The 11,415-nt window shown below is 67.2% G+C and overlaps 2 protein-coding genes across 2 annotated transcripts in view; one reads left to right on the forward strand and one right to left on the reverse strand.

Moving 5' to 3' along the window:
• RDH5 (retinol dehydrogenase 5) overlaps positions 1–2,032 on the forward strand; it is a 4,645-nt gene extending 2,613 nt beyond the window's left edge. Inside the window, exons 3-5 of the mRNA XM_034792333.1 lie at positions 89–347; positions 853–1,016; positions 1,723–2,032. Of these exons, the coding sequence (XP_034648224.1) occupies positions 89–347; positions 853–1,016; positions 1,723–1,946 (647 nt within the window). The 3' untranslated portion in view covers positions 1,947–2,032. The remainder of the gene's footprint in view (positions 1–88; positions 348–852; positions 1,017–1,722) is intronic.
• A 1,950-nt stretch (positions 2,033–3,982) lies between these two features.
• CD63 (CD63 molecule) lies at positions 3,983–11,255 on the reverse strand. The gene is made up of 8 exons (XM_034792912.1): positions 11,127–11,255; positions 10,753–10,829; positions 6,076–6,264; positions 5,765–5,839; positions 5,419–5,514; positions 5,053–5,202; positions 4,655–4,738; positions 3,983–4,290 (listed from the first exon to the last, which is right to left on the reverse strand). The coding sequence occupies exons 2-8, from the start codon at positions 10,816–10,818 to the stop codon at positions 4,225–4,227; spliced, it is 726 nt and encodes a 241-aa protein (XP_034648803.1). The 5' UTR covers positions 10,819–10,829; positions 11,127–11,255; the 3' UTR covers positions 3,983–4,224.
• Between the last annotated feature and the right edge of the window lie 160 nt (positions 11,256–11,415).

Raw genomic sequence — 11,415 nt, forward strand, 5'->3', positions numbered from 1 at the left:
GGGGGGGGGGCACCCAGCCAGGGACACCGTGGGGGGCAGAGGCTCTGGCTCGGGGGGGCTCTCAGGGCAGATCCCGGCTCCCTTCCAGGTCTCTTCGGGCTGGTGAACAACGCGGGGGTGGCGAACCCCATCGGCCCCACCGAGTGGATGCGGATCCAGGATTTCCGGCAGGTTCTGGCCGTCAACACCTTCGGCCTCATCGAGGTGACCCTGGCGCTCCTGCCGCTGCTGAAGCGGGCGCGGGGCCGCGTGGTCAACACGTCCAGCGTGCTGGGGCGGCTCTCGGCCAATGGGGGCGGCTATTGCGTCTCCAAGTACACGGTGGAGGCCTTCTCCGACAGCCTGCGGTGAGCCCCCTACATCCTGCCCCCTTCCCGGCCCCCTTCCCTGTCCCCTCTCCGACAGCCTGCGGTGAGCCCCCCACATCCTGCCCCCTTCCCCGGCTCTCTGTCACACAGCCCCCATCCCCGACCCCCTGCCATGCCGCGCTGGGAGGTAGTGCCCCCTGACAGGCCCCCTCTCAGAGCAGGCCTGGGTTACCCCCAATCCCTCAACTCTTTGCTGGGGGACAGGCTGGGAGCCAGGACTCCGGGGTTCTCTCCTGTCTCTGGGAGGAGAGTGGGGGCTAGTGGTTAGAGGGGGGGGAAGAGAAGAGAGCCCGGACTCCTGGGTTCTTGCCCTGCCCCCGCATTAATGTGGCACTGGCAGAGTCGGCTCCCTGCTCTGGACACGGAGTTAACGCCTGGGCACCGGCCACTCAGCTCCGTTCCGGATCCGGCCTGTTCCCCGCCCCCCGCCGGCTGTCCTGGGGCTGGGGGCACTTCCCCCGCAGCTCACGCCGGTGCCTTGCAGGCGGGACATGTACCACTTCGGGGTGCGCGTGTCCATCGTCGAACCCGGGTTCTTCAAGACGGCCGTGACCAGCCTGGACGCCATCGAGGCCTCGCTGCAGGAGCTGTGGAGTCAGCTGGCGCCCGAGGCCAGGCAGAGCTACGGGGAGGATTTCTTCCAGCAGTGTGAGTGCCGGGGCCCGGGCCGGCCAGGGCCAACCCCCAGAGCTGGGCCTCTGGCACTGGGGTGCTCAGGTCACAGGCTGAAGGGAAATGGGGGGCCCCCTTCATCCTGTGAGACCCCCACTCAAGTCACTTACCTGCTACCCTGCCTCAGTTTCCCCAGCTGCAGAACAGGGCTGTGGGGAGACAGTCAGCTGAGCCCCTGCACTCCCCACGTGGGGCTGCTCTGTGTCCCCCCCCCCATCCCCGTGTGTCTCAGTCCAGCCCATGGCCACCGAATGGGGAACCCCTCCCAGCTGTTGGGGTTGGGGGCTGCATAACCCAGGTGCTGCAGAAGCAGAGGTGGGGGGCATGGCAGGGGGCACAAGAAAAGAATCGCAGCCCTGAGGAGACAGGAAGCACTGTGCCTTCCACTGGATGCAAGAGCCACCTTCACTTCCTGTCCTAAACTCCCCTGCCCAGTTGCTGCATGGCTGGATAAACACTGCCCCCGCCTCTAGGTGGTTGAATCTCAGCGCAGAGCAAGGCAAGGGATCCCTGTCTAAACAGCTGCCGTGCTCCACCCCAGAGGTGGCTGCATCTCACTAGTAACCCAGAGGTGCCCCGGGGCAGGTAGGCAGAGGCCCTGGAGACAGGAATGGGAGCCATGCATGGGGGGCTGTGCCCGGCCCGGCCTCACCACCCCCCCCCCCTCCCCTCCCCTCCCCAGACCTTAAGGTGCAGCGTCTCATCATGAACTTCATCTGCGACCCCGACCTGAGCAAGGTGACCAGCTGCATGGAGCATGCGCTGCAGGCCAAGCACCCGCGCACGAGGTACAGTGCCGGCTGGGACGCCAAGCTGCTCTGGCTACCGGCCTCCTACCTGCCGGCCTTCCTGGTGGATGTTGTGCTGGCCACGATCCTGCCGAAGCCGGCCCGCCGCAGCCGCTAGCCCCAGCGCGGTACGTGAGGTTTAGCCCAAAGAATGTGATTGGGCCCCGGCCCCCCAAAGCCTCTTGGAAATAAACCAGCCCCCAAAGGACACCAGGCCCGGCCCGCTCAGCTCTGTTCACATTCCCCCGGGCAGGGACTGGGCAATTCCCCTTCCCAGCCCCCTGCTCAGTGCGACAGCAAGGGGCCTCCTGGGTCTCGCCCCGCTGCAGGGAAGGGAGGAGGCCAGTGGAGTGGGGGGGGGGGTCAGGACTCCAGGGTTCTCAGCCCAGCTGCAGGGAAGGGAGGGGGCCAATGGGGGGGGTCAGCTGCTCGAGGGGGCACTGGGGCCAGGGTGCTGGAAAGCAGGACCCCTGGCTGGGCAAGTCACAGCCGGTGCCCACGCTGTCCTGGGGCTGTGTCACGGACTCACGGATCGTGCCCACTCTTGGCCCCGTGCGGTCCGTGAGGGGTGCCCCTGTTAGTGAGACAGCCCTTCTCGGGGGTCCACTCCACTTCGTCACAGGCTGCAGGCTCTGCCCCTTTCAAAGGGCCAGGCCCACCCGCCCGCAGCTCCCATCCTGCTAGCCCCGGCCCCGGGGCTTGAACCTGCAAAGCTCGGGGCTGGTTAGGTTCCCCTCCTGCAGCCCCACATGTGACCAGCAGGGGGCCCAGCTGGGAGACAGTAAATGTCAGGTCCCACTAGCCCTCAATGGGGCAGCCAGGCCTCCTTCGCTATGGGGGATGGGCTGTTCCCTGGGGGGGGGGGGGCACAGCTGGGCCCCTGCCCAATCCAAGCAGGCGGGAGCGAGCTGCTCCCAGCCGAGGGGTGGCCCCAGGTGAGTCGAGTTACTGGGTCTCAGCTGCACGGCCCATGCACCAGCCTCAAGCAAGGCACGAATGGGTCACTGAGCCCCCCTGCTCAGCCATTGGGGGCCCGCAGATGGAGCGGGGGGGGTCCCCGCGCCCACTGTGGGGGGCAGAGGGGACACCAGGAGGCCGCCAGGGCCGAGCCCCATGTCTGGTCGGCAGGGGGCCCCCGGCCTCACCCCACAACTAGCTGATCCCCGGCCCCAGCCCAGGGGCTCCTGCTGGCTTGGAAGGGGCCAGGCTCTCAGCTGCTCAGCAGCAGGGCCCCCCCCCCCGCCTGTCTCCACCCAGCCCCCAGGGGCCCCGCTGGCTCCCCCCCCCTTCCTGCTGCAGGAAGCAAGACCCTTCCGGAGGGGAGCGGCCGGACAAGTTTCCATGACAACACTTGCCAGAGACCTTCAGGGGCTGAAAAATATTGAAGGGGGGGGAGAGATGAACAAGTCCAGCCCCCTCCCACCATGCTTTTGGGGGCGTGGGGGGGGCAAACACCAGCCCAGGCGGGTGAAATTCTTGGTGTGTGGTCACCAGCCCTGGGCGGGAAGGGGGGGGGGGAAACCCGGGGGCAGGGGGAAGGGGGGGGGGGAAAATCAGACATGCCCCTCCACTGAGCTGGGCACGAGGCTCCCGGTCCCATCCCCGCTGCAGCAGCAGAGGGGTTAACACTTGGGGGCAGGCCCTGCCCCCCACTCACCACTGACGCGGGGGGGTTGCTCCTCTGGGACCCCCAGCATGGACCCCCCAGGGCATGTGTGTGGGAATCCCCCCCCCCCTCCTGGCACTGACCCTGCCCGGGCTGCCCCAGTAACACCTGCTTTGAGTCCAGCAGACGCCCACACGGCCCTGGCTGCGGGGGGGGGGGGGGGTAGCACAGGGGCATTTTGGAAACTGCCTTAACCACCCCCCACCCCCAAGAGCTGCCCCTCGGGAGCAGAGCCGGGGGAGGCCCCACCACGGCTTGGGCTTTAAATTCTGGGGGGGGGGGGGGAATGGACACCAGACGGGACAAGGTCAAATCTCCCCCTTGCCCCCCAAGCCGGGGCCGAAGGGCCCAAGAAGCCCCGAGGCAGTACAGGGCAATCCAGGGAAGCTTTTTATTTTCAAAATATTGTGCCCCCCCCCAAACACATCTTCAAACATATCAACATTCCCCCCTCCCCCTAAAGACAGAGAACCCCCCCCGGACTCCCCTCCCCCGACACTGGAGAGGTGGGGGGGGAGGGGCAGCTAAAGTAAGAAAAGGGGGAGGGGGTTTGGCAAATATTTAAGGCACCTGCTGCCCCTCCATTAGAGGAAATACGGTAACCGCTGTAGGACAGGAGCTGCCCACCAGGGGGCGCTGCGGAAAGAAGGCGGGTCTGACGGCTTAAAGGGGCAGAGACACCCCCACCCCCCCGGAGTCCTGGCTGGGGCAGGACGACCCCACCCGGCCGCTACATGACCTCGTAGCCGCGCCGGATCCCCCTCATGAGGCAGCAGGCGAAGACGATGCCCAGGAGCTGTAAGAGGGGACGAGGAGTCAGGCGATCACGATGCCAACACCCCCCCGGCTTTAACCCCCCCACCCGCCGGGCACTGCCCGGCCCTGCGACTTTTGCCCTCCAGCCCATTAGAGGGAGGGGCACCCCCAGCTCACCCCCCAAAGCTCCCCGATCAGCCCCTCAGGGTCCCAGCTCTGCGCCCAGGCCCAGCCGCGGGATCTAGGGAAATTGTCCAGCACCCTGGATTCCCCCAGCACTGCCCGGCCCATCCGGGCTGCCCGTGTCTGGACTCAGGAGCAGGGGCGGGGCATGCCGCGGGGCAGGACCAGGGTCCAGGGGCGGGGCCAGGAGCAGAGGGGACCAGGGGCGGGGCCCTCAGTACCTCGAAAAAGGCGATGCCCAGCGCCACGGCCGCCACGATCACAATATGTTTCTTCAGCCAGGCCTCGATGCTCTCCGCACAGCCCTGCAGCGGGAGCCGATGAGGTAGCTCAGAGACCCAGCTGGGACAGTGCAAACCCCCTTACCCCTGCCCTGCCCACACCCCCCTCCGGCCCCAGCTGGGACAGTGCAAACCCCCCTTTCCCACCAACCCTACCCACACCCGAGCCCTGCCCATCCCCACCAGCTCCAGCTGGGACAGTGCAAACCCCGCTTTCCCACCAACCCTATCCACACCCGAGCCCTGCCCATCCCCACCAGCTCCAGCTGGGACAGTGTGAACTCCCCTTTCGCCCCAGCCCTGCCCACACATCCCCCCAGCCCCAGGCTGGAACTCACTTGGACGTTGATGGTGTCAGCGGTGGGATTGACGTTGCAGGTGGGCAGGGTGGCGTTCGCCTGGCAGCAGGATTTGGGGACGCTGTTGTTCCCTTTGAACGGATCGTAGTGGAACCAGTCTGTGTAGTTATGGGCTCCGCAGCAGGAATACTGTAAACAAGGAGAGAACCAGGGGTCAGAACAAGCAGGAGCTGTCTGGCCTCAGGGGCGTGAGGTCTAGTGGTTAGAGCAGGTGGCTGGGAGTCAGGACTCCTGGGTTCCCTCCCCAGCTGTGAGAGGGAAATTTGGTCCAGCATTTGGAACTAGGGCCTGCAACACCCCACCTGGTCCCCCAAATGAGGTCAAAGGTCACCCCCCCCCACTCACTTTCTTCTGCAGTTCGTCCATGGTCTCCTTTACCAGCTCGTCCTTGCTGTATTTCATCATGGCATCCTCCAGGCCGCCCTGGAGCGCGGTGCGGACCTGGGGGGGGAGCAGGGGGGGTCAGAGCAGCCACATGCGTCTCCAGAGGCAGCGCCCAGGGGAACAGGGCTGCCGGGGCCGAGCGCCCCCTTGTGGGCTCTCGCGTCACCCACAACCTCGGCTGGAGGGGCCCGGACCCAGGCTGAACCCCACTGGCGATCCCCAGGCAGCCCCAAGAGACGCCTGCGCCGGGGGAGCAGGACCCCCCGCCCCCCCAATCGCGGGAGCCACACGGCAGCGAGGTGCCCACCTTGTCCTTGAAGATGTACCCAGCGATGGCAGCCGCGATCTCCACCAGGAAGATACAGGTGAGCAGGACGGCGAACTGTGGGAGAGAACAGGGTGAGCGGTGCCCCTCAGCCCTGACCCGCAGCCCCCCGCCAGCCCCGCCCCGGGCTCCCTGCCCCCACATCCGAAACCCTTGTGATGCCCCTGAATCCTGCCCCCCCAGCTCCCCACCGGGCTCCCTGCCCCCCAGCCCTAAACCCTTGTGATGCCCCTCAGTCCTGCCCCGCTGGCCCCCCCCGCCCCCCATCTCTGCCGCTGGCCGCGCCCCCTCACCGTGGTGACCATGCAGTAGTTCTCCTTTGAGGCCCCACAGCAGCCGAAGAAGGAGACGAAGAAGATGACGACGCCCACCACGATGATGACGATGGGGGCGCCCGAGGCCGAAGGGCTACTCATAATCAGTGTCTTGTTGAGCTCGAGCTGCACTAAGACCCCGATGACGATGAGGGCAATGCCGCAGAGCTGGAGGGGAAACGGGGGCAGGTCAACCCCGCGCAGCGCCTGGTCAGCGCCCCTCCCCCACACTCACCCCTTCCGGCCCCCGGCTGGCCCTGGGCCCCATCAGAGCCAAGAACGTGCTGCCCACGTCCCCTCTGCTGGATAGCACCTGACCTGCTCAGCTGTGTGTCACAGCCCCGTACTGCTGGCAGCTGATGGGGATTCGCCTGTAGCTGGGGTGGCTTTTGGAACGAGGAGGAGGGGGGACGCGAGTGCCAGTCCTGCCATCCTCAGGGAGTTCCTCTATTTGCTACAAGAGCTTAAATGTCCCCCCAGGATCCCGAAGCACATGCCAGGCCATGCTTGAAATGCAGCAACCTCTGGGGCAGGGCATGGCGGCCTCGCAGCAGCAGTGCTGGAGAAAGGAGTTCCCTCCCCATCCCACCAGGTCCTGCCCAGTATCCCCTCCTGGGGGAGGGGTTTGGATAGTTCGGGATACCACACCCCCCCCAGCCAGGACATCAGGGTTCGCACCCGGAGCAGTGCCAGGGTGATGCCATGCAGACACCAGCCGCCCAGGCAGCATCTCAGACACCAGAATGGGGGGGGGCAGAGACACCCCCACCCTAAAGACAATCTGGAGCAAGGGGAGGGGTGAGAACCCCCCCAATAAGGGGGGTAAGTCCCACCTGGCCCCAGAGAGCGACCCACACACAGACCCAGGCCCTGCGGCCTCCTTATCTCCTCATCCCATCTGGGGATCTCAAAGCACAAACTCTACTGAACTTTGCCTCCTCCACACTCCCATGTACACTACACTCCCCACGTGCTCCCCCCCCCCCACCAGCCTCCACCCCCTTCCCAAACAGCCCCGCCCGGCCCTATTTACCTTTCCCTGCCCAAGGAACACAGACCCACAGGTGCGTGGACGCCACCCACTTGCCAGGGATCAAGGGGCAGAGAGCGCTGCCAGCCCCAGGAGGGGGCAGGGTCATTCCCTGGACACATTGGGGAGGGGGGGCTCACCAAGGGCAGAGGCAGGCAGGGACCAAGACACCCTGGCCCCACTCAGGGGGGGCAGATAGGGTCCGTGGCCCCACTGCCGGGCAAGGGCGCCACTGCTCAGCCGCATCACAGGCCCCTACCCCGCCCCTGGTCCCACCCCACTGAGCGGGGGGTGATTTGGTACCAGCAGGACAGAGCTGGGGGCACCAGACCCTGTGTGGCTGGGGAGTCAGCACCCCCCAGGTCCGAGTACTGTAACCCCATGGGAGCTCCCCCCCGCCCCCCACCGGGTATGTGTCCTGTGACTCTGGACCTCCCCTTTCTCCGTCAGCCCCCCGGGAGGGGGGGGTTCCTTGTGCACAGGGGGGTCGGGATCGGCTGGAACCAGCAGGGGGAGGGGCACGGGAAAATGCCACATGGGCAAATAGGCCCCACCCCCGGGTGTGACCGGGCCTGGGGGTCCCCAATGGGGGAATAACGCCCCCCCCTTCATCCTGCCCTCCCTGTTCCCCCCCAGAGCCCAGCCGCCTTTCTCCCCCTCCAGCCCAGCGACATGGCGGGCGGCGGGGGGGTGTTATTAAAGCCAAGCAACTCTGGAGCCTGGGTTTCCGGCCTGGCCTGCTCGCAGGCGGGGTGTGAGTGTGTGTGAGTGTGTGTGTGCGTGTGAGTGTCTGTGTGTGTGCGCGCGTTGTGAGGCCTCGCAGGGGGCAGAGGATTCTGGCACCGGCTCTTCGGCTACAGGGCCCGATGCCAAACGCGACCCTCCCCCCCCGCAGGGCCGGGCGGCTGCCACGTTAGCCCAGCCCTGGCTCAACCCCCGCCCCCATCAGCAGGACAAGCTCTCGGTGCGCAGCGGGACCCAACCGGCCCTGCAACAAACCGCCTCCTGCTGCTGCCGGCGAGCTGCCCCAGGGGCAGGCCCGGCCCCCTCACCCCCACCTCCCCGGGGTGGGCTACGGGGGGAGGAGCGGGGAGCCAGGCCTCTGGGGTTCCTGCCCTAGGAGGAGAGCAACATCCAGCAGTTAGAGCAGAGGTGGCTCAGGCCCCCGGGGTTCCGGTACCAACTCTGCCATAGTCAGGTCCCTTCCCCGTGCCTCAGTTTCCCCATCTGCCGAATGAGGCCGCTCCACCTTCTGGAGCCTTATTCCCTGGTGGTTTTTTTTTTGGGGGGGGGGGGGGCAGCACAGGGCGCCGGTCAGAGACCCCGAGCCGAAGCCCTTTCAGTGACGTTCCATCCGCCGGGATCCCCACCCCGGGAAAGCCCCATGTTGTCTGCTCAGGTGTGTTTACCTGCCGGGGAGGGTAAACAGAGCGGCCAGCTTGATGGCCTGTGCAAACACCGGGGACACTCCCCTGAGCTACTCACCGAGGACGGGCTGGGCCGGGCACCACTGACGCTGCCCCACGTCCCTGCCGGGCCGAGGGGAGATACAGACACAGCCACTGGGGTCACAAGGGCCACTGCCGTGCCAGGCTCTCCTCATTCCCCCGGCTCCAGCCCAAGCCCACCACTGAGCCCGACTGCGGGCACCTGGGCCATATCCCTGGCACCACGGGCGCTCCAGCACCGCCCCGGGACTCCCCGGTGCCAACGGGTCGGCAGGGTCCCCTTGCCAACCTCTGTGGGACAGTGGCCAGGGCTGGGCACACGCCCCCTCCCCCGGGACCTCCCTGGCCGGGTGGGGCTGGGACAAGAGACTCTGGCTTCTTCCCACCATTGAGCAAGTGAGACCCCCGTGAGAGCCGCTCCTCCCGCCTACGAGGGGTGACTCAGCCCCACCCCGTTCCCAGCAGGACGTGCCCTCCCCCTCCGGCCAGTTCCGTTGGGCAATCACTGCCCGATTACGATCGACACCCGGAGCCGTTAGGCGCTGCCCGGGTCTTTCCCCACCAGCCACTTCCCCCTGGGCACATGACGCCGACTGCGATAGCATCTCCCTCGGGGCGGGGGCCCAGCACCGTGACAGGCCCCCTCCGCGCCCAGCTCCCGGGACCACGGCGCCCGAGGTCACTGGGTCACGGACTGGCCGTGGCAGCATCAGCAGAGGTGTCAAGGGGCGAATGGGCCAGGGAGGCCCAGCTCCCCGGGGGGGGGGGGGGGGCCCATCTGTCCAGGGCAGGCAAGGCCAGCCCTGAATACGCTGCCGTGCGGCCTTGGCGGCCCGGCATAAAGTCTCCAGCCGCTCTTGGAAAAAAATGCGTATGACTCACTCACTGCCTTGGGGCGTTACCCCTGAAACCTAATGCTGGCTGGTTATATGTCAACAGTGTAGCTGCTGGGCTACTAGCAACAAGTCACCAGCTGCTCGTGTGTGTGTGTGGGGGACACACCTTCCCTACCTGACTCCTCTTTAGGATTAGCTGCCCCCCCCCCAAATCCCCCCCCCCCAAATCCACACCCCCCAAACAAGTCAGTCGCTGCCAAGCAGGCACCTTCCAGACTTCCTGCCCCGGAGCAGCAGAAAAAGCCTCACGGCCCAGTCATCCCTTGTGCCCCACCCCAGCGGAGAGCCGGGAGCAGCCAGGGAAGGCCCCATCGCCTCACCTGCAATTCTGGGCTGGTTTGCACCCTCCAGACACATTAAACAGAAATTCCTGTAACCCCAGGGCGTGAGCTGGGCGGTGCCATCGCTAGCCAAGGCCTGTACGAGGCGGCGGCACTATGCTCTCTGCCAAGGAAAGTCAGAACCCCAAGCCTGTTGTCATAGACCCCATACTGCAAACAGGCAGGGGAGAGTCCCGTGTGCTGGTCCTGGGGTCACTGTGGCCACGAAGGTCTGAGTGGCACCAGGTTCATGACAATACTAGCCAACTTCCTCGCCTCCCTGGCCCCAGTGTGAGGCCAATGCTCTGTGTGTTTGTAGGGCCCTTTGGAGCCCCCATTAGCCACCAGAGCTGGGCTGCAGCTAGCCCACGTCCTGCCCCCACAGCAGGGAAAAGGAGCCTCTTTGGGGCTGGGCCAGAACTCGGCTCCAAACTTCAGAGGGGCACAGGGCTGGGAGTCAGAATCTCCCTGGTCTCACTAACGAGCCAAACTGGCCCCTCGGCCCCACACGTCAGCCCCAGACCGGGCCCATCTAGCCCGGCCTCCAGCCTGCCAGCGACAGGGACAACCAGCCCCCGGGGACCTTCCGCCCAGCCCCACCCCAGGTTAGGCCCAGCTCATGCCCTGCCACAGAGGGGGGTCAGCCCCCCACATCCTGAGACACCCGAACCCCCCACCTGCCACAGCCCCTGTCCATGGGCAGCCCCACTCGGTCCAACTCCAGGGATGCAGTTTGCAGCTGACCCTGGGGAGTCTCCAGCCTGCCCCCCCTCACCCCCCGCAGAGCTGGGCTGGATCCTGGGACCTCCCAGCCATGGCTCGGCCCCCCAGATCCCCGCCAGCAATGGGGCAGGGAGACACGCCCATGGGCGCTGGGGGGGACTTGGGGGTGGGGGTGACGCAGTCAGGAGCCGGTTCGAGGGAACGAGGGGTGCGGGGGGGGGGGGCCAGGCCCGACTCACCCAGAACAAGAAGTTGAAGAAGAAAACCAGGAACTTGACGCATTTCATGCCGCCTTCCAACGCCATGGCGCCCGGTGCTGGGGAGGGACAAAGCGCTCAGAGCCGCGGGGGGGGGGGGGGGGCGGCGCGGCGCCCCCCCCCCCCCCCCCCCCCCCCCGGGGGAACCCCCCCCCAGCTCGCCGGATCCGCCGCCCCAGCCGGGCCCCCCACCCCGCCGGAATTCTCCCCCGAGCCCCCCAGCCCGGCCCCGCCCGCCGGATCCCACCCCCCGTCTCGGCTCGGCCCAGCCGCCCCTCCCCTCCAGGGCCCCTAATTCCCCGGCTCCCCCCTCCCCAAAGCGCCCGAGACGAGACGAGACGAGCCCGCCCCCTCACCTCGGTCCCCACGAAAGCCGCGGCCGCTCTGTGCCCCGGGACGCAGCTCCGGTCACTTGACTGCTCGGATCCACGCAGGTAGCGGGAGGGGCCCCGGCACCACGTGACCCCTGTGAGTCAACAGGAAACCCGCGTGGGCGTGGGGCGGCCCCGGCCCCGCCCCTGGGTGGGTCCCAGCCCCGGCTCCAGGGGACCCGGTTAACCCCCCCCCCCCGCCCCCCGGGTGCCCCCGCCACCCCCGGGATCTGCCCCCCCCCCCCCCCCCCCCCCCCCCCCCCCCCCCCCCGCC

The sequence above is a fragment of the Trachemys scripta genome, chromosome 16 (assembly GCF_013100865.1).
Source record: "Trachemys scripta elegans isolate TJP31775 chromosome 16, CAS_Tse_1.0, whole genome shotgun sequence".
Lineage (NCBI taxonomy): Eukaryota > Metazoa > Chordata > Testudines > Emydidae > Trachemys > Trachemys scripta.

What these genes read in the sequence shown, in the direction of transcription:
- CD63 (XM_034792912.1), bottom strand. Translation starts at nt 10,818, where the DNA reads ATGGCGTTGGAAGGCGGCATGAAATGCGTCAAGTTCCTGGTTTTCTTC. An exon ending in TGGACGAACTGCAGAAGAAA is followed by an intron (nt 5,203 to 5,418) that starts GTGAGTGGGGGG and finishes CCTTGTTTACAG; the next exon opens with TATTCCTGCTGCGGAGCCCA. An exon ending in TGGGCATCGCCTTTTTCGAG is followed by an intron (nt 4,291 to 4,654) that starts GTACTGAGGGCC and finishes CCCCTCTTACAG; the next exon opens with CTCCTGGGCATCGTCTTCGC.